We start from the raw sequence: 22,186 nt of genomic DNA, 5'->3' as shown, positions 1-22,186 counted from the left end.
GGGTAGGTAGGAGTAGGGGTTAGGGAGTAGGGGTTAGAGAGTAGGGGTTAGGAGTAGAGAGTAGGGGTTAGGAGAGTAGGGGTTAGGGAGTAGAGAGTAGGGGTTAGGGAGTAGAGAGTAGGGGTTAGAGAGTAGGGGTTAGAGAGTAGGGGTTAGGGAGTAGGGGTTAGGGAGTAGAGAGTAGGGGTTAGGGAGTAGGGGTTAGGGAGTAGAGAGTAGGGGTTAGGGAGTAGGGGTTAGGGAGTAGAGAGTTAGGGAGTAGAGAGTAGGGGTTAGGGAGTAGGGGTTAGGAGTAGGGAGTAGGGAGTAGGGGTTAGGAGTAGGGGTTAGGGAGTAGGGGTTAGGAGTAGGGGTTAGGGAGTAGGGAGTTAGGGAGTAGGGGTTAGGGAGTAGAGAGTAGGGGTTAGGGAGTAGGGGTTAGGGAGAGAGTAGGGGTTAGGGAGTAGGGGTTAGGGAGTAGAGAGGGTTAGGGAGTAGAGTAGGGTTAGAGAGTAGGGGTTAGGAGTAGGAGTAGGGGTTAGAGAGTAGGGTTAGGGAGTAGGGGTTAGGGAGTAGAGAGTAGGGGTTAGGGAGTAGGGGTTAGGGAGTAGAGAGTAGGGGTTAGAGAGTAGGGGTTAGGAGTAGGGGTTAGGGAGTAGAGAGTAGGGGTTAGAGAGTAGGGGTTAGGGAGTAGGGGTTAGGAGTAGGGGGGTTAGAGAGTAGGGGTTAGGGAGTAGAGAGGGTTAGGGAGTTAGGGAGTAGAGAGTAGGGGTTAGGGAGTAGGGGTTAGGGAGTAGAGAGTAGGGGTTAGGGAGTAGGGGTTAGGGAGTAGGAGTAGGGGTTAGGGAGTAGGGGTTAGGGAGTAGAGAGTAGGGGTTAGGGAGTAGGGGTTAGGAGCAGGGGTTAGGAGAGAGAGTAGGGGTTAGGGAGTAGGGTTAGGGAGTAGAGAGTAGGGGTTAGAGAGCAGAGAGTAGGGGTTAGGGAGTAGGGGTTAGGAGTAGAGAGTAGGGAGTAGGGGTTAGAGAGTAGGGGTTAGGGAGTAGGGGTTAGGAGTAGAGAGGGTTAGGAGTAGGGGTTAGGGAGTAGAGAGTAGGGGTTAGGGAGTAGGGTTAGGGAGAGAGTAGGGGTTAGAGAGTAGGGGTTAGGGAGTAGGGGTTAGGGAGTAGAGAGTAGGGGTTAGGAGTAGGGGTTAGGGAGTAGGGAGAGTAGGGGTTAGGGAGTAGGGAGCTAGAGAGTAGGGGTTAGGAGAGTAGGGGTTAGGAGTAGAGAGTAGGGTTAGGAGTAGGGGTTAGGGAGTAGGGGTTAGGGAGTAGAGAGTAGGGGTTAGGAGAGTAGGGGTTAGAGAGTAGGGGTTAGGGAGTAGAGAGTAGAGAGTAGGGGTTAGAGAGTAGGGGTTAGGGAGTAGGGGTAGGAGTAGAGAGTAGGGGTTAGGGAGTAGAGAGTAGGGGTTAGGGAGTAGGGGTTAGGAGTAGAGTAGAGGGGTTAGAGAGTAGAGAGTAGGGGTTAGGGAGTAGGGGTTAGAGAGTAGGGGTTAGGAGAGAAGTAGGGGTTAGGGAGTAGAGAGTAGGGGTTAGGGAGTAGAGGTTAGGAGTAGGGGTTAGGGAGTAGGAGTAGGAGTTAGGGAGTAGAGAGTAGGGGTTAGGAGTAGGGGTTAGGGAGTAGAGAGTAGGGGTTAGAGAGTAGGGGTTAGGAGTAGGGGTTAGGGAGTAGAGAGTAGGGTTAGGGAGTAGGGGTTAGAGAGTAGGAGTTAGAGAGTAGGGGTTAGGGAGTAGGGGTTAGAGAGTAGGGGTTAGGGAGTAGGGGTTAGGGAGTAGGGGTTAGAGTAGGGGTTAGGAGTAGAGAGTAGGGGTTAGAGAGTAGGGTTAGGGAGTAGGGGTTAGGAGTAGAGAGTAGGGGTTAGGAGTAGGGGTTAGAGAGTAGGGGTTAGGGAGAGAGAGTAGGGGTTAGAGAGTAGAGAGTAGGGGTTAGGAGAGTAGGGGTTAGAGAGCAGAGAGTAGGGGTAGAGAGTAGAGTAGGGGTTAGGGAGTAGGGGTTAGGGAGTAGGGGTTAGGGAGAGTAGGGGTTAGAGAGTAGGGGTTAGGGAGTAGAGAGTAGGGTTAGGGAGTAGGGGTTAGGGAGTAGAGAGTAGGGGTTAGAGAGTAGGGGTTAGGGAGTAGGGGTTAGAGAGCAGAGATGGGGTTAGGGAGTAGGGGTTAGGGAGTAGGGGTTAGGGGAGTAGAGAGTAGGGTTAGAGATAGGTTAGGAGTAGGAGTAGGGAGTAGAGAGTAGGGGTTAGAGAGTAGGGGTTAGGAGAGGGTTAGGAGTAGGGGTTAGGGAGTAGAGAGTAGGGGTTAGAGAGTAGGGGTTAGGAGTAGGAGTAGGGAGTAGAGGAGTAGAGAGTAGGGGTTAGAGAGTAGGGGGTTAGGGAGTAGGGGTTAGGGAGTAGGGGTTAGGAGAGTAGGGGTTAGGAGTAGAGAGTAGGGGTTAGGGAGTAGAGAGTAGGGGTTAGGGAGTAGAGAGTAGGGGTTAGAGAGTAGGAGAGTAGGGTATTAGGAGAGAGTATTAGAGTAGGGGTTAGGGAGTAGAGAGTAGGGGTTAGGGAGTAGGGGTTAGGGAGTAGAGAGTTAGAGAGTAGGGGTTAGGGAGTAGGGGTAGGGAGTTAGAGAGTAGGGGTTAGGGAGTAGAGAGTAGGGGTTAGGGAGTAGAGAGGTTAGGGAGTAGGGGTAGAGTAGAGAGTAGGGGTTAGGAGTAGAGAGTAGGGGTTAGGGAGTAGGGGTTAGGGAGTAGAGAGTAGGGGTAGGGGTAGAGAGTAGGGGTTAGGGAGTAGGGGTAGAGAGAGGGTAGGAGTAGAGAGTAGGGGTTAGGGAGTAGAGTAGGGGTTAGGGAGTAGGGGTTAGGGTAGAGAGAGAGTAGGGGTTAGGGAGTAGGGGTTAGGAGTAGAGAGTAGGGGTTAGGGAGTAGGGGTTAGAGAGTAGGGGTTAGGAGTAGGGGTTAGGGAGTAGAGAGTAGGAGTAGGGGTTAGAGAGTAGGGGTTAGGGAGTAGGGGTTAGGGAGTAGGGGTTAGGAGTAGGGTTAGGGAGTAGAGAGTAGGGGTTAGAGAGTAGGGGTTAGGGGTTAGGGAGTAGAGAGTAGGGGTTAGGGAGTAGAGAGTAGGGGTTAGAGAGTAGGGGTTAGAGAGTAGGGGTTAGGAGTAGGGGTTAGGGAGTAGAGAGTAGGGTTAGGGAGTAGGTTAGAGAGTAGAGAGTTAGGGAGTAGGGGTTAGGGAGTAGAGTAGGGGTTAGAGAGTAGGGGTTAGAGAGTAGGGGTTAGAGAGTAGGGGTTAGGAGTAGGGTTAGGGAGTAGAGAGTAGGGGTTAGGGAGTAGAGAGTAGGGGTTAGGGAGTAGAGAGTAGGGGTTAGGGAGTAGGGGTTAGGGAGTAGAGAGTAGGGAGTAGGAGAGTAGGGGTTAGGGAGTAGGGGTTAGGGAGTAGAGTAGGGGTTAGAAGTAGGGGTTAGAGAGTAGGGGTTAGGGAGTAGAGAGTAGGGGTTAGGGAGTAGAGAGCAGGGGTTAGGGAGTAGGGGTTAGAGAGTAGGGAGTAGGGGTTAGAGAGTAGGGGTTAGGGAGTAGGGGTTAGGGAGTAGGGGTTAGAGAGTAGGGGTTAGGGAGTAGAGAGTAGGGGTTAGGAGTAGGGGTTAGGGAGAGGGGTTAGGGAGTAGAGTAGGGTTAGGAGTAGGGGTTAGGGGAGTAGGGGTTAGGAGTAGGGGTTAGGGAGTAGAGTAGGGGTTAGAGAGCAGAGTAGGGGTTAGGGAGTAGAGAGTAGGGGTTAGAGAGTAGAGAGTAGGGAGTAGAGAGTAGAGAGAGGGTTAGGGAGTAGGGGTTAGGGAGTAGGGGTTAGGGAGTAGAGAGTAGGGGTTAGAGAGTAGGGTGTTAGGTGGGAGTAGAGAGTAGGGGTTAGGGAGTAGGGGTTAGGGAGTAGAGAGTAGGGGTTAGAGAGTAGGGGTTAGGGAGTAGGGGTTAGGGAGTAGAGAGTAGGGGTTAGGAGTAGGGGTTAGGGAGAGTAGAGTAGGGGTTAGGGAGTAGGGAGTAGAGAGTAGGGAGTAGGGGTTAGAGAGTAGGGGTTAGGGAGTAGGGGTTAGGAGTAGGGGTTAGGAGTAGGGGTTAGGGAGTAGAGAGTAGGGGTTAGAGAGTAGGGGTTAGGGTTAGGGAGTAGAGAGTAGGGGGTTAGGGAGTAGAGTAGGGTTAGAGAGTAGGGGTTAGAGAGTAGAGGTTAGGAGTAGAGAGTAGGGGTTAGGGAGTAGGGGTTTAGGGAGTAGAGAGTAGGGGTTAGGAGAGAGAGTAGGGGTTAGAGAGTAGGGGTTAGAGAGTAGGGGTTAGGGAGGTTAGGAGTAGAGAGTAGGGGTTAGGGAGTAGAGTAGGGGTTAGGGAGTAGGGGTTAGGGAGTAGGGGTTAGGGAGTAGAGAGTAGGGGTTAGGGAGTAGAGAGTAGGGGTTAGGGAGTAGGGGTTAGGGAGTAGAAGAGTAGGGAGTAGGGGTTAGGAGTAGGGTTAGGGAGTAGGGGTTAGGGAGTAGAGAGTAGGGGTTAGAGAGTAGGGGTTAGGGAGTAGAGAGTAGGGGTTAGGGAGTAGAGAGTAGGGGTTAGAGAGTAGGGAGTAGGGGTTAGGGAGTAGAGGTAGGGGTTAGGGAGTAGGGGTTAGGGAGTAGAGAGTAGGGGTTAGGGAGTAGGGGTTAGGGAGTAGAGAGTAGGGAGTAGGGGTTAGAGAGTAGGGGTTAGGGAGTAGGGGTTAGGGAGTAGGGGTTAGGGAGTAGGGGTTAGGGAGTAGAGAGTAGGGGTTAGAGAGTAGGGGTTAGGGAGTAGAGAGTAGGGGTTAGGGAGTAGAGAGTAGGGGTTAGAGAGTAGGGGTTAGAGAGTAGGGGTTAGGGAGTAGGGGTTAGGGAGTAGAGAGTAGGGAGTAGGGGTTAGAGAGAGAGTTAGAGAGTAGGGGTTAGGGGTTAGGGAGTAGAGAGTAGGGGGTTAGGGAGTAGAGAGTAGGGGTTAGAGAGTAGGGAGTAGGGGTTAGGGAGTAGAGAGTAGGGGTTAGGGAGTAGGGGTTAGGGAGTAGAGAGTAGGGGTTAGGGAGTAGGGGTTAGGGAGTAGAGAGTAGGGGTTAGAGAGTAGGGGTTAGAGAGTAGGGGTTAGGGAGTAGGGGTTAGGAGAGAGAGTAGGGGTTAGGGAGTAGAGAGTAGGGGTTAGGGAGTAGGGGTTAGGGAGTAGGGGTTAGGGAGTAGAGAGTAGGGGTTAGGGAGTAGAGAGTAGGGGTTAGGGAGTAGGGGTTAGGGAGTAGAGAGTAGGGAGTAGGGGTTAGAGAGTAGGGGTTAGAGAGTAGGGGTTAGGAGTAGAGAGTAGGGGTTAGGGGAGTAGAGAGTAGAGTTAGGGAGTAGGGGTTAGGGAGTAGGGGTTAGAGAGTAGGGGTTAGGGAGTAGGGGTTAGGGAGTAGGGGTTAGAGAGTAGGGGTTAGGAGTAGAGAGTAGGGGTTAGGGAGTAGGGGTTAGGGAGTGAGAGTAGGGGTTAGGAGTAGAGTAGGGGTTAGGGAGTAGGGGTTAGGGAGTAGGGGTTAGGGAGTAGGGGTTAGGAGTAGGGGTTAGGAGTAGAGAGTAGGGGTTAGGGAGTAGAGAGTAGGGGTTAGGGAGTAGGGGTTAGGGAGTAGAGAGTAGGGGTTAGGGAGTAGGGGTTAGGAGTAGAGAGTAGGGGTTAGGGAGTAGGGGTTAGAGTAGGGGTTAGGGAGTAGGGGTTAGGGAGTAGGGGTTAGGAGTAGAGAGTAGGGGTTAGGGAGTAGAGAGTAGGGGTTAGGGAGTAGGGTTGGGGTTAGGGAGTAGGGGTTAGGGAGTAGAGAGTAGGGGTTAGGGAGTAGGGGTTAGGGAGTAGAGAGTAGACCCCACACCAGACCAGACCTACTACCCCACACCAGGCCTACTACCCCACACCAGACCTACTACCCCACACCAGGTCTACTACCCCACACCAGGCCTACTACCCCACACCAGGCCTACTACCCCACACCAGGCCTACTACCCCACACCAGGTCTACTACCCCACACCAGGTTTACTACCCCACACCAGGTTTACTACCCCACAACAGACCTACTACCCCACACCAGACCTACTACCCCACACCAGGCCTACTACCCCACACCAGACCTACTACCCCACACCAGGCCTACTACCCCACACCAGACCTACTACCCCACACCAGACCTACTACCCCACACCAGACCTACTACCCCACACCAGGCCTACTACCCCACACCAGGCCTACTACCCCACACCAGGTCTACTACCCCACACCAGACCTACTACCCCACACCAGGCCTACTACCCCCCACCTACTACCCCACACCAGGCCTACTACCTCACACCAGGCCTACTACCCCACACCAGACCCCCCACCTACTACCCCACACCAGGCCTACTACCCCACACCAGACCCCCACCTACTACCCCACACCAGCCTACTACCCCACACCAGACCTACTACCCCACACCAGGCCTACTACCCCACACCAGACCTACTACCCCACACCAGACCTACTACCCCACACCAGGCCTACTACCCCACACCAGACCTACTACCCCACACCAGGCCTACTACCCCACACCAGGCCTACTACCCCACACCAGACCTACTACCCCACACCAGACCTACTACCCCACACCAGGCCTACTACCCCACACCAGACCTACTACCCCACACCAGACCTACTACCCCACACCAGGCCTACTACCCCACACCAGGCCTACTACCCCACACCAGGTCTACTACCCCACACCAGACCTACTACCCCACACCAGGCCTACTACCCCCACCTACTACCCCACACCAGGCCTACTACCCCACACCAGGCCTACTACCCCACACCAGACCCCCCACCTACTACCCCACACCAGGCCTACTACCCCACACCAGACCCCCACCTACTACCCCACACCAGCCTACTACCCCACACCAGACCTACTACCCCACACCAGGCCTACTACCCCACACCAGACCTACTACCCCACACCAGACCTACTACCCCACACCAGGCCTACTACCCCACACCAGGCCTACTACCCCACACCAGGCCTACTACCCCACACCAGGCCTACTACCCCACACCAGGTCTACTACCCCACACCAGGCCTACTACCCCCCACCTACTACCCCACACCAGGCCTACTACCCCCACCTACTACCCCACACCAGGCCTACTACCCCACACCAGGTCTACTACCCCACACCAGGTCTACTACCCCACACCAGGCCTACTACCCCACACCAGGCCTACTACCCCACACCAGACCTACTACCCCACACCAGACCTACTACCCCACACCAGGTCTACTACCCCACACCAGGTCTACTACCCCCACCAGGCCTACTACCCCACACCAGGCCTACTACCCCACACCAGACCTACTACCCCACACCAGGCCTACTACCCCACACCAGGCCTACTACCCCACACCAGACCTACTACCCCACACCAGGCCTACTACCCCCCACCAGGCCTACTACCCCCACCTACTACCCCCACACCAGGCCTACTACCCCACACCAGGCCTACTACCCCACACCAGGCCTACTACCCCACACCAGGCCTACTACCCCACACCAGGCCTACTACCCCACACCAGACCTACTACCCCACACCAGGCCTACTACCCCCACCAGGCCTACTACCCCCACCTACTACCCCACACCAGGCCTACTACCCCACACCAGGCCTACTACCCCACACCAGGCCTACTACCCCACACCAGGCCTACTACCCCACACTAGACCCCCACCTCTACCACACCAGACCCCCACCTCTACCAGACCAGAGAGGAAGCTTCCCGCCCAGACCTGGCCCGCTCCACCCCACAGGGCCCAACAGCAGGACCAGCTCAGCGGAGGTCCTCAGAGGACAGGAGGATTGAGTGAGATTAAACCGCTCCTCCAATACATCTGCACTAAACACAGACACCGCTATTGTACTAAAATACATGTTTTCTACTGTCCTGTTTTATCTCTCTGAACAACTCAGTAGTTACTGTATTTTGGACTGTGCTGTTTATCTCTCTGAACAACTGAGTAGTTACTGTATTTTGGACTGTGCTGTTTATCTCTATGTCTCTGAACAACTCAGTAGTTACTGTATTTTGGACTGTGCAGTTTATCTCTCTGAACAACTCAGTAGTTACTGTATTTTGGACTGTGCTGTTTATCTCTCTGAACAACTCAGTAGTTACTGTATTTTGGACTGTGCTGTTTATCTCTATGTCTCTGAACAACTCAGTAGTTACTGTATTTTGGACTGTGCAGTTTATCTCACTCTGAACAACTCAGTAGTTACTGTATTTTGGACTGTGCTGTTTATCTCTGAACAACTCAGTAGTTACTGTATTTTGGACTGTGCTGTTTATCTCTGTCTCTGAACAACTCAGTAATTACTGTATTTTGGACTGTGCTGTTTATCTCTCTGAACAACTCAGTAGTTACTGTATTTTGGACTGTGCTGTTTATCTCTATGTCTCTGAACAACTCAGTAGTTACTGTATTTTGGACTGTGCAGTTTATCTCACTCTGAACAACTCAGTAGTTACTGTATTTTTGGACTGTGCTGTTTATCTCTGAACAACTCAGTAGTTACTGTATTTTGGACTGTGCTGTTTATCTCTATGTCTCTGAACAACTCAGTAATTACTGTATTTTGGACTGTGCTTTTTATCTCTATGTCTCTGAACAACTCAGTAATTACTGTATTTTGGACTGTGCTGTTTATCTCTCTGAACAACTCAGTAGTTACTGTATTTTTGGACTGTGCTGTTTATCTCTCTCTGAACAACTGAGTAGTTACTGTATTTTGGACTGTGCTGTTTATCTCTCTGAACAACTCAGTAGTTACTGTATTTTGGACTGTGCTGTTTATCTCTCTGAACAACTCAGTAGTTACTGTATTTTGGACTGTGCTGTTTATCTCCATGTCTCTGAACAACTCAGTAATTACTGTATTTTGGACTGTGCTGTTTATCTCTCTGAACAACTCAGTAGTTACTGTATTTTGGACTGTGCTGTTTATCTCTATGTCTCTGAACAACTCAGTAGTTACTGTATTTTGGACTGTGCAGTTTATCTCTCTGAACAACTCAGTAGTTACTGTATTTTGGACTGTGCTGTTTATCTCTCTGAACAACTCAGTAGTTACTGTATTTTGGACTGTGCTGTTTATCTCTATGTCTCTGAACAACTCAGTAGTTACTGTATTTTGGACTGTGCAGTTTATCTCACTCTGAACAACTCAGTAGTTACTGTATTTTGGACTGTGCTGTTTATCTCTGAACAACTCAGTAGTTACTGTATTTTGGACTGTGCTGTTTATCTCTGTCTCTGAACAACTCAGTAATTACTGTATTTTGGACTGTGCTGTTTATCTCTCTGAACAACTCAGTAGTTACTGTATTTTGGACTGTGCTGTTTATCTCTATGTCTCTGAACAACTCAGTAGTTACTGTATTTTGGACTGTGCAGTTTATCTCACTCTGAACAACTCAGTAGTTACTGTATTTTGGACTGTGCTGTTTATCTCTGAACAACTCAGTAGTTACTGTATTTTGGACTGTGCTGTTTATCTCTATGTCTCTGAACAACTCAGTAATTACTGTATTTTGGACTGTGCTGTTTATCTCTATGTCTCTGAACAACTCAGTAATTACTGTATTTTGGACTGTGCTGTTTATCTCTCTGAACAACTCAGTAGTTACTGTATTTTGGACTGTGCTGTTTATCTCTCTCTGAACAACTGAGTAGTTACTGTATTTTGGACTGTGCTGTTTATCTCTCTGAACAACTCAGTAGTTACTGTATTTTGGACTGTGCTGTTTATCTCTCTGAACAACTCAGTAGTTACTGTATTTTGGACTGTGCTGTTTATCTCCATGTCTCTGAACAACTCAGTAATTACTGTATTTTGGACTGTGCTGTTTATCTCTCTGAACAACTCAGTAGTTACTGTATTTAGGACTGTGCTGTTTATCTCTGTCTCTGAACAACTCACTAATTACTGTATTTTGGACTGTGCTGTTTATCTCTCTGAACAACTCAGTAGTTACTGTATTTTGGACTGTGCTGTTTATCTCTCTGAACAACTCAGTAGTTACTGTATTTTGGACTGTGCTGTTTATCTCTCTGAACAACTCAGTAGTTACTGTATTTAGGACTGTGCTGTTTATCTCTATGTCTCTGAACAACTCAGTAATTACTGTATTTTGGACTGTGCTGTTTATCTCTCTGAACAACTCAGTAGTTACTGTATTTTGGACTGTGCTGTTTATCTCTCTCTGAACAACTGAGTAGTTACTGTATTTTCGACTGTGTTGTTAATCTCTCTGAACAACTCAGTAGTTAGTAGTTACTGTATTTTGGACTGGTGTGGGGTAGTAGGACTGGTGTGGGGTGGAGGTGTTGATGCTGGGCACCGATGGAGGTGTTGATGCTCTGGTGGTGGGTCGGGGGTGCTGGTTCTGGTGGGGCGTTGAGGGGGCCTGGGGCTCCTTGGTGGTGCAGTGGTCTGGTGGGGCGTTGTGGGGGCCTGGGGCTCCTTGGTGGTGCAGTGGTCTGGTGGGGCGTTGAGGGGGCCTGGGGCTCCTTGGTGGTGCAGTGGTCTGTTGGGGCGTTGAGGGGGCCTGGGGCTCCTTGGTGGTGCAGTGGTCTGGTGGGGCGTTGAGGGGGCCTGGGGCTCCTTGGTGGTGCAGTGGTCTGGTGGGGCGTTGAGGGGGGCCTGGGGTTCCTTGGTGGTGCAGTGGTCTGGTGGAGCGTTGAGGGGGCCTGGGGCTCCTTGGTGGTGCAGAGGTCTGATGGGGCGTTGAGGGGGGCCTGGGGCTCCTTGGTGGTGCAGTGGTCTGGTGGGGCGTTGAGGGGGCCTGGGGCTCCTTGGTGGTGCAGAGGTCTGGTGGGGCGTTGAGGGGCCTGGGGCTCCTTGGTGGTGCAGTGGTCTGGTGGGGCGTTGAGGGGGCCTGGGGCTCCTTGGTGGTGCAGTGGTCTGGTGGGGCGTTGAGGGGACCTGGGGCTCCTTGGTGGTGCAGTGGTCTGGTGGGGCGTTGAGGGGGCCTGGGGCTCCTTGGTGGTGCAGAGGTCTGATGGGGCGTTGAGGGGGCCTGGGGCTCCTTGGTGGTGCAGAGGTCTGGTGGGGCGTTGAGGGGCCTGGGGTTCCTTGGTGGTGCAGTAGTCTGGTGGGGCGTTGAGGGGGCCTGGGGCTCCTTGGTGGTGCAGAGGTCTGGTGGGGCGTTGAGGGGGCCTGGGGCTCCTTGGTGGTGCAGTGGTCTGGTGGGGCGTTGAGGGGGCCTGGGGCTCCTTGGTGGTGCAGTGGTCTGGTGGGGCGTTGAGGGGGCCTGGGGCTCCTTGGTGGTGCAGTGGTCTGGTGGGGCGTTGAGGGGGCCTGGGGCTCCTTGGTGGTGCAGTGGTCTGGTGGGGCGTTGAGGGGGCCTGGGGCTCCTTGGTGGTGCAGAGGTCTGGTGGGGCGTTGAGGGGGCCTGGGGCTCCTTGGTGGTGCAGAGGTCTGGTAGGGGTCTCTGGGTGCTCCTCTGTCCAGTACATCATGGGGTGTTTGTCTACCAAGTGCTACGTCCTTTAGAGACTTGGCAAACATCCCTACTGTCTGCTTCCTCAGGTGGGAGTGGTCGTGCAGATGCTCTGGGGTGATTGTTGGGTGGTGAGCAACGTGAACGTTCGGGAGTAGGCCACACCCTCTGGTGATGTCAGCATTGACTTTCAGGGCAGCAGAGTGGAGATGGTGATGTGGGAGTTAGGGACCCACTCAGAGGCCCTCTCTGCTACTCTGTTGACCAGGCTGCCTACTCTCTCCTGCTCCTCTCTACTACTCTGTTGACCAGGCTGCCTACTCTCTCCTGCTCCTCTCTACTACTCTGTTGACCAGGCTGCCTACTCTCTCCTGCTCCTCTCTACTACTCTGTTGACCAGGCTGCCTACTCTCTCCTGTTCCTCTCTACTACTCTGTTGACCAGGCTGCCTACTCTCTCCTGTTCCTCTCTACTACTCTGTTGACCAGGCTGCCTACTCTCTCCTGCTCCTCTCTACTACTCTGTTGACCAGGCTGCCTACTCTCTCCTGTTCCTCTCGCAGGTTGTTTGTGCCGGTGTGAATAATAATGTGGCCTGGTGTGCCAAAGTCAGGCTGGGACAGGATGTGGAGTGCATCCTGTGTTTTTGGGGCACCATATTTTGGACACCTTGTGGTGGGGGAAGAGTTTTTCCTTTTATGAATTTTCTCATTTGAATCAATGAGGATGGCCACCTCACTGGGTTTTACCAGCGGTGGTAAGGCTCTCTCCTCATGGTGACCTTTACCTCCTCCAGAGCTGTGGTAAGGCTCTCTCCTCATGGTGACCTTTACCTCCTCCAGAGCTGTGGTAAGGCTCTCTCCTCATGGTGACCTTTACCTCCTCCAGAGCTGTGGTAAGGCTCTCTCCTCATGGTGGCCTTTACCTCCTCCAGAGCTGTGGTAAGGCTCTCTCCTCATGGTGACCTTTACCTCCTCCAGAGCTGTGGTAAGGCTCTCTCCTCATGGTGACCCATTACCTCCTCCAGAGCTGTGGTAAGACTCTCTCTCAGCTCCTGGACAGAGTTCTTCAGCTGGGTCCTGCACTGGTTGATCTGGTCCTGTAGAAGCTCTGTGTCTGGGCTGGTGGTGGTGTAGCTGGAGGGCTGCTCCTTCAGCTCAGTAACCCATACCTCTAACAGAGCCAGCCTGTCTCTCAGCAGTCTGGAGGTGGTGTAGCTGGAGGGCTGCTCCTTCAGCTCAGTAACCCATACCTCTAACACAGCCAGCCTGTCTCTCAGCAGTCTGGAGGTGGTGTAGCTGGTGGGACTGCTCCTTCAGCTCAGTAACCCATACCTCTAACACAGCCAGCCTGTCTCTCAGCAGTCTGGAGGTGGTGTAGCTGGTGGGACTGCTCCTTCAGCTCAGTAACCCATACCTCTAACAGAGTCAGCCTGTCTCTCAGCAGTCTGGAGGTGGTGTAGCTGGTGGGGCTGCTCCTTCAGCTCAGTAACCCATACCTCTAACACAGCCAGCCTGTCTCTCAGCAGTCTGGAGGTGGTGTAGCTGGTGGGGCTGCTCCTTCAGCTCAGTAACCCATACCTCTAACACAGCCAGCCTGTCTCTCAGCAGTCTGGAGGTGGTGTAGCTGAGGGGCTGCTCCTTCAGCTCAGTAACCCATACCTCTAACACAGCCAGCCTGTCTCTCAGCAGTCTGATGGTAGTGTGGTCTTGGCTCTGGTGGTTGTAGGGAGGCAGGGGGGAGGATAGTCCTGCTGTTGGGGTGCCTGAGGTGAGGGGAGAGGTCGGGGTGCTGTCCTTGTCCTTTTTCATTTCCTCCATCTATCCCGGGGGGAGTCCTGCACAACAGATCTGAGTGCAGCCTCACTGCCCTGGACCATGACAGTACCGTTCTGGTACATGTTTCCCGTCAGAAACCTGTTTTCCTGGTCCTTATCGCTGTCCTCAAAAAAATGTGTATTTGCCTTCCCTTGCAGATGCCTTTCTTTGTTGTATAGCTGAAATGCCTGGTTACAGCCGTATGCCAGGCGGTAGTGTGGTCTGTGTAAAATAACAGGTTTGTAACAGTCCTGTTGTGTGAGCAGTCGGTAAACACCGTTTCCAGGTTCTCCCTCTGAATTCTGTGTTTACAATTGATTCTTCCCTTCTCTGATTTGATTTGGGGTGGAAATTCCAAAAACAAAAAGGGGAGGAAGTCTCTCAGTCCCTGCTAGCTGCTGCTAGCCCTGCTGCTAGCGCTGCTGCTAGCCCTGCTGCTAGCCCTGCTGCTAGTCCTGCTGCTAGTCCTGCTGCTAGCCCTGCTGCTAGCCCTGCTGCTAGCCTAGCTGCTAGCGCTGCTGCTAGCCCTGCTGCTAGCGCTGCTGCTAGCCCTGTTGCTAGCCCTGTTGCTAGCCCTGCTGCTAGCGCTGCTGCTAGCCCTGCTGCTAGCCCTGCTGCTAGTCCTGCTGCTAGCCCTGTTGCTAGCCCTGCTGCTAGCCCTGCTGCTAGTCCTGTTGCTAGTCCTGTTGCTAGCCCTGCTGCTAGTCCTGCTGCTAGCCCTGCTGCTAGCCCTGTTGCTAGCCCTGTTGCTAGTCCTGCTGCTAGCCCTGCTGCTAGTCCTGCTGCTAGCCCTGCTGCTAGCCCTGCTGCAAGCCCTGCTGCTAGCCCTGCTGCTAGCGCCGCCTCAGTGGCCGTGTTGCTATGGTTACTACCAGTTAAACAGTTGGCGCTAGCCAGTAAATGAATTGACAGATATGAACGTAGCTAGCTAGACAATTCATTTAACTCACACTCTGTCAATCGTTTCCTCCTGTAATGATCTTCAATTGTACAATTATACAATTATACACTGATCATTTCTTTGTCAGTGGGCAAATGTACAAAATCAGCAGGTGATCAAATACTTTTTTCCCCCCTCACTGTAGAACTGACCCCGGCTATCATTCATTTTTCCCAGAAGCGGGCACACACACACACACACACACACACACACACACACACACACACACACACACACACACACACACACACAGACACGCACACGCACACGCACACGCACGCACGCACGCACGCACGCACACACACACACACACACACACACACACACACACACACACACACACACACACACACACACACACACACACACACACACACACACACACACACACACACACACACACACACACACACACCATCACGGTACACACACACACACACACCATCACGGTACACACACACACACACACCATCACGGTACACACACACACACACACACACACACACACACACACACACACACACACACACACACACACACACACACACACACACACACACACACACACACACACACACACCATCACGGTACACACACACACACACACCATCACGGTACACACACACACACACACACGCACGCACGCACGCACGCACACACACACACACACACACACACACACACACACACAACACACACACACACACACACACACCATACACACACACACACACACACACACACACACACACACACACACACACACACACACACACCATACACACACACACACACACACACACACACCCATCACGGTACACACACACACACACACCATCACGGTACACACACACACACCATACACACACACACACACACACACACACACACACCATTTCCCAGTGTTGCTATGGTTACTACCAGTTGTGTATCTAACCCTGTCTGTTTCCTAGGGTGATTATATGGAGGACAGAGAACCATGTCCTCATGATGGCGACGCCACCGCAGGATATGATGTCATCCTGTGTCTGGGCGTGACCAAGTGGGTCCAACTGCACGGTGGCGATGGGGGCGTGGTCAGAATGTTCAGACGGATCTATACACACCTACGACCAGGCGGTATGCTCCTCCTGGAGTCACAACCCTGGAGCTCCTACTGCCGCAGCAAGAACATCACGGTACACACACACACACACACACACACCATCACGGTACACACACACACACCATCACGGTACACACACACACACCATCACGGTACACACACACACACCATCACGGTACACACACACACACACACCCACACACCCTCACGGTACACACACACACACACACACACACACCATCACGGTACACACACACACACACCATCACGGTACACACACACACCATCACGGTACACACACACACACACACACACACACACACACCATCACGGTACACACACACCATCACGGTACACACACACACACCATCACGGTACACACACACACACACACACACACACACACACACACACACACACACACACACCATCACGGTACACACACACACGCACGCACGCACGCACACACACCATCACGGTACACACACACACACACACACACACACACACACACACACACACACACCATCACGGTACACACACACACACACACACACACACACACCATCATGGAACACACACACACTGTTATCACACACACACTGTTAGCACACTGTTAGCACACACACACTGTTAGCACACACACACACTGTTAGCACACTGTTAGCACACACACACTGTTAGCACACACACACTGTTAGCACACTGTTAACACACACACACTGTTAACACACTGTTAGCACACACACACTGTTAACACACTGTTAGCACACACACAAACACACTGTTAGCACACACACACTGTTAGCACACACACACTGTTAGCACACTGTTAGCACACACACCTGTTAACACACTGTTAGCACACACACACTGTTAGCAAACTGTTAGCACACACATACTGTTAGCACACACACACACTGTTAGCACACTGTTAGCACACACACATACTGTTAGCACACACACACACTGTTAGCACACTGTTAGCACACACACATACTGTTAGCACACACACACACTGTTAGCACACTGTTAGCACACACACACACTGTTAGCACACACACACTGTTAGCACACACACACTGTTAATACACTGTTAGTACACTGTTAGCACACTGTTAGCACACACACACACTGTTAGCACACACACACACACTGTTAGCACACACACACTGTTAGCACACACACACTGTTAACACACTGTTAGCACACACACACACTGCTAGCACACACACACACATGTTAGCACACACACACTGTTAGCACACACACACTGTTAACACACACACACTGTTAGCACACTGTTAGCACACTGTTAGCACTCTGTTAGCACTCTGTTAGCACACTGTTAGCACACTGTTAGCACACACACACTGTTAGCACACACACACTGTTAGCACACTGTTAGCACACATACACTGTTAGCACACACACAGTTAGCACACACACACTGTTAGCACACACACACTGTTAGCACACTGTTAGCACACGCACACTGTTAGCACACACACACACTGTTAGTACACTGTTAGCACACACACACACTGTTAGCACACTGTTAGCACACACACACACTGTTAGCACACACACACACTGTTAGCACACACACACATGTTAGCACACTGTTAGCACACACACTGTTAGCACACTGTTAGCACACGCACACTGTTAGCACACACACACTGTTAGCACACACACACGTTAGCACACACACATGTTAGCACACACACACTGTTAGCACACTGTTAGCACACTGTTAGCACACACACACTGTTAGCACACACACACTGTTAGCACACTGTTAGCACACACACACTGTTAGCACACTGTTAGCACACACACACTGTTAGCACACTGTTAGCACACACACACTTAGCACACACACACTGTTAGCACACTGTTAGCACACACACACTGTTAGCACACACACACCTGTTAGCACACACACACTGTTAGTACACTGTTAGCACAGAAAGGTGTTTGAAACGTCTACAGTGTATGACATCAACATGTGTTTCCTAGGAGACGGCGTACAGGAACTACTGCGATATCAGACTGAGACCTGACAACTTCTGTTGTTACCTCACCTCTACTGTGGGCTTCACCTGTTACAGACTGCTGACTGATTCAGGTAACACTGTGTTTATTAACAGTGTGCTAACAGTGTGTGTGTGCTAACAGTGTGCTAACAGTGTGCTAACAGTGTGTGTGTGCTAACAGTGTGTGTGTGGTAACAGTGTGCTAACAGTATGTGTGTGCTAACAGTATGTGTGTGCTAACAGTATGTGTGCTAACAGTGTGTGTGCTAACAGTGTGTGTGTGCTAACAGTATGTGTGTGCTAACAGTGAGTGTGTGCTAACAGTGTGTGTGTGCTAACAGTGTGCTAACAGTATGTGTGTGCTAACAGTATGTGTGTGCTAACAGTGTATGTGTGTGCTAACAGTGTGCTAACAGTGTGTGTGTGCTAACAGTTTGTGTGTGCTAACAGTGTGCTAACAGTGTGTGTATGCTAACAGTGTGTGTATGCTAACAGTGTGTGTGTGCTAACAGTGTGCTAACAGTGTGTGTGTGCTAACAGTGTGTGTGTGCTAACAGTGTGCTAACAGTATGTGTGTGCTAACAGTATGTGTGTGCTAACAGTGTGTGTGTGCTAACAGTGTGTGTGTGCTAACAGTGTGTGTGTGCTAACAGTGTGTGTGTGCTAACAGTATGTGTGTGCTAACAGTATGTGTGTGCTAACAGTGTGTGTGTGCTAACAGTGTGTGTGTGCTAACAGTGTGCTAACAGTATGTGTGTGCTAACAGTATGTGTGTGCTAACAGTATGTGTGTGCTAACAGTGTATGTGTGTGCTAACAGTGTGCTAACAGTGTATGTGTGCTAACAGTTTGTGTGTGCTAACAGTGTGCTAACAGTGTGTGTATGCTAACAGTGTGTGTGTGCTAACAGTGTGTGTGTGTGCTAACAGTGTGTGTGTGTGTGCTAACAGTGTGTGTGTGCTAACAGTGTGTGTGTGCTAACAGTGTGCTAACAGTGTGTGTGTGCTAACAGTGTGTGTGTGTGTGTTAACTGTGTGTGTGTGTGTGTGTGTGTGCTAACAGTGTATGTGTGCTAACAGTGCATGTGTGTGTGTGTGTGTGTGTGTGTGTGTGTGCTAACAGTGTGTGTGTGCTAACAGTGTGCTAACAGTGTATGTGTGTGTGTTAACTGTGTGTGTGTGTGTGTGTTAACTGTGTGTGTGTGTGTGTGTGTTAACTGTGTGTGTGTGTGTGTGTTAACAGTGTGTGTTTTAACAGTGTGTGTGTGTGTGTGTGTGTGTGTGTGTGTGTGTGTGTGTGTGTGTGTTAACTGTGTGTGTGTGTGTGTCCTCCAGGATTCCAGAGGCCAATCTACCTGTTCCACAAAGGCCCCGCCCCCAGGAAGTGACTGGGTCAAGATGTGACACGTGAGTGCCCGAATGCACCGCAGGAAGTGGCCCGCTGCCGAGAGCGCTGTGCGGCTCCGTGGAAACTACCGCCCAGCTGCTATGATTGGTGGACGCTCACCACTACCTGAACTCTGGTGGAACGTGATTGGATGAGAGGAGTTTCTAATGACTCATAACTGATTGATCAGTCAGTCAGCCAGACTGACCAAACTATTAATCAATGATTAGTTAGTCAAGTCCAGCAGATTGACAGAACTTTTAACAGACTGAACTAGAAACTTCTAAACCACACATAGTTCACGGCCATGGAGGACCCTCCTATCTCTCTCCCTTCCTGGTTGAGCCCTCTGCAGAGCCAGTTTCACCCTCTCTGATTCAATCCCACTGAATGAACAGGGGAGCCTGGAGGAGGAAGTAGAAACTAGAAACACAGAAGGAGCCAAGCGGGGCTTGAGTGTGTTTCTGCCAGTTCTTCCTCCAGTGTGTGTACGAGGAGGCATGTTATTATATATATGTGTGTGTGTGTGTGTTTCTGTGTGTATGAGGGAGGTTGTAATTGTGTGTGTGTGTGTGTGTGTGTGTGTGTGTGTGTGTGTGTAATTAACAAGCTGATGTTTCTTTATTAAAGTGTTCTTCCTAGTGTGTGTTCTGAGAGGTGTGACTTCCTCCCTGCCTAATGAGGTCATTTCCTTCCAGACTCATCCATGTTTTAAACAGTAACCTGCTACAATAAACTGTCTTCTTCTTCTGATCCAGTGTGTGTGTCAGACGTGTTGTTAAGAACTGATTCTAGGTACCAGTTTGCCGGATCCAGATTATTGCCTTGTCCTGAACCTAAAAGAAAAACAAATTGACATTTTTAGCCGACGCTCTCATCCAGAGCGACTTACAGTAGTGAATACATATATTTCATTTCGTACATTTTTTTTCTTCTTTTCGTACTGGCCCCCCCCCGTGGGAATTGAACCCACAACCCTGGCGTTGCAAACACCATGCTCTACCAACTGAGCCACACGGGAGGCGAAATGGAGAATCTCCAAATGAAATGGAGAATCTCCAATGAACATAGTAGTTAGTCTAGACTAGACTTCATCTGTGTCTGAAACCCGATATGATATAGATAGACCAGTTTCTCTCCAACCATAGGATTTACCTCCATCTCATCACTCAGTGGAATTCTACTGCCCCTGCTGGACATGAAGGTGAACTACAAGGCCCAGTCTTCGACTCAGGATCCCAAGCGTTGATCATTTCAGTCAGCTGTGTAGTACTAGGTGGTCTACTAGTTCTCTGCTCTGGCTCTGCGTCAGGGCATGGTGGTGTTAGTTAAACCCAGGGCAGCGGTGGAGGGCTCTGGCTCTGCGTCAGGGCATGGTGGTGTTAGTTAAACCCAGGGCAGCGGTGGAGGGCTCTGGCTCTGCGTCAGGGCATGGTGGTGTTAGTTAAACCCAGGGCAGCGGTGGAGGGCTCTGGCTCTGCGTCAGGGCATGGTGGTGTTAGTTAAACCCAGGGCAGCGGTGGAGGGCTCTGGCTCTGCGTCAGGGCATGGTGGTGTTAGTTAAACCCAGGGCAGCGGTGGAGGGCTCTGGCTCTGCGTCAGGGCTTGGTGGTGTTAGTTAAACCCAGGGCAGCGGTGGAGGGCTCTGGCTCTGCGTCAGGGCATGGTGGTGTTAGTTAAACCCATGGTGGTGTGAGTTCAAACCATAGAGATAGCTAGAGGACTCATCTTTATACCTTTTCCATTATAGCTTCTGTGACAGCATGGGCAGCGTCATTGAGGCTACAACCCATAGGAATCTCCGCCCATTTGACTACTTTAAAATGGTGGAAGCCCTATATCATTCAAACTGCTAGCTATTTCTTATTAATTGTTTTAGTCATTTCGCAGACATTCTTCTCCAAAGCGATTTACAGGAGCAATTAGGTTTAAATGTCTTGGGGATTTGAACCAGCAACCTTTCGGTTACTAGCCCAACCTCTAGGCTACCTGCCGGCCAGGAAGTGATCTGAATATAAGGGTGCTCTATAGCGGCTAGATGTTCTTTACCATTCGGCCATCAGGTTTTTGCCACCAATGCTCCTTATAGGACACATCACTGCACTCTATACTCCTCTGTAAACTGGTCATCTCTGTATACCCGTCGCAAGACCCACTGGTTGATGCTTATTTATAAAACCCTCTTAGGCCTCACTCCCCCCTATCTGAGATATCTACTGCAGCCCTCATCCTCCACATACAACACCCGTTCACTCCCCCCTATCTGAGATATCTACTGCAGCCCTCATCCTCCACATACAACACCCGTTCACTCCCCCCTATCTGAGATATCTACTGCAGTCCTCATCCTCCACATACAACACCCGTTCACTCCCCCCTATCTGAGATATCTACTGCAGCCCTCATCCTCCACATACAACACCCGTTCACTCCCCCCTATCTGAGATATCTACTGCAGCCCTCATCCTCCACATACAACACCCGTTCACTCCCCCTATCTGAGATATCTACTGCAGCCCTCATCCTCCACATACAACACCCGTTCACTCCCCCCTATCTGAGATATCTACTGCAGCCCTCATCCTACTGCAGCCCTCATCCTACTGCAGCCCTCATCCTACTGCAGCCCTCATCCTCCACATACAACACCCGTTCACTCCCCCCTATCTGAGATATCTACTGCAGCCCTCATCCTCCACATACAACAACCATTCTGCCAGTCACATTCTGTTAAAGGTCCCCAAAACACACACATGCCTGGGTCTCTCCTCTATTCAGTTCGCTGCAGCTAGCGACTGGAACGAGCTGCAACAAACATTCAAAACTGGACAGTTTTATCTCCATCTCTTCATTCAAAGACTCAATTCATGGACACTCTTACTGACAGTTGTGGCTGCTTTGCGTGATGTATTGTTGTCTCTACCTTCTTGCCCTTTGTGCTGTTGTCTGAGCCCGATAATGTTTGTACCATGTTGTTGTGCAGCTACCTTGTTGTCATCTTCGGTCTCTCTCTATGTAGTGTTGTCTCTCTTGTCGTGATGTATGTTCTGTCCTATATTCTTATTTTATTTATTTTTAATCCCCGTCCCCTCAGGAGGCCTTTCGGTAGGCCCTAATTGAAAGTAAGAATTTGTTCTTAACTGACTTGCCTAGTTAAATAAATTCAGAAAATGATATATATATTTTTTTAATCTACAAATAGCTTCTAATTATGAGTTTGAGATGTCATTAAAAATAGATGCAATTTTTTTTTATTCTTTAATTGGAATTTCAGTTTATATCCTGAATTGATTTCCTTCAATTCAAATTGACCCCAACCCTGACAAATGCAGAACCAGTCAAAAGTTTGGACACCTGCTCATTCCAGGGTTTTTCTTAATTTTTTACTAT

The 22,186-nt window shown here is 50.9% G+C and overlaps 1 protein-coding gene across 1 annotated transcript in view; it reads left to right on the top strand.

Moving 5' to 3' along the window:
• mepceb (methylphosphate capping enzyme b) overlaps positions 1-19,549 on the top strand; it is a 31,802-nt gene extending 12,253 nt beyond the window's left edge. The window contains 3 exon segments of the mRNA XM_045711450.1: positions 15,221-15,445; positions 17,395-17,503; positions 18,745-19,549. Of these exon segments, the coding sequence (XP_045567406.1) occupies positions 15,221-15,445; positions 17,395-17,503; positions 18,745-18,797 (387 nt within the window). The 3' untranslated portion in view covers positions 18,798-19,549.
• Positions 19,550-22,186: the final 2,637 nt, after the last annotated feature.

Source organism: Salmo salar, unplaced genomic scaffold, assembly GCF_905237065.1.
Source record: "Salmo salar unplaced genomic scaffold, Ssal_v3.1, whole genome shotgun sequence".
NCBI classification, from domain to species: domain Eukaryota; kingdom Metazoa; phylum Chordata; class Actinopteri; order Salmoniformes; family Salmonidae; genus Salmo; species Salmo salar.
The sequence above is the reverse complement of the archived record's forward strand: the minus strand, read 5'-3'. Positions and strand labels throughout refer to the sequence as shown.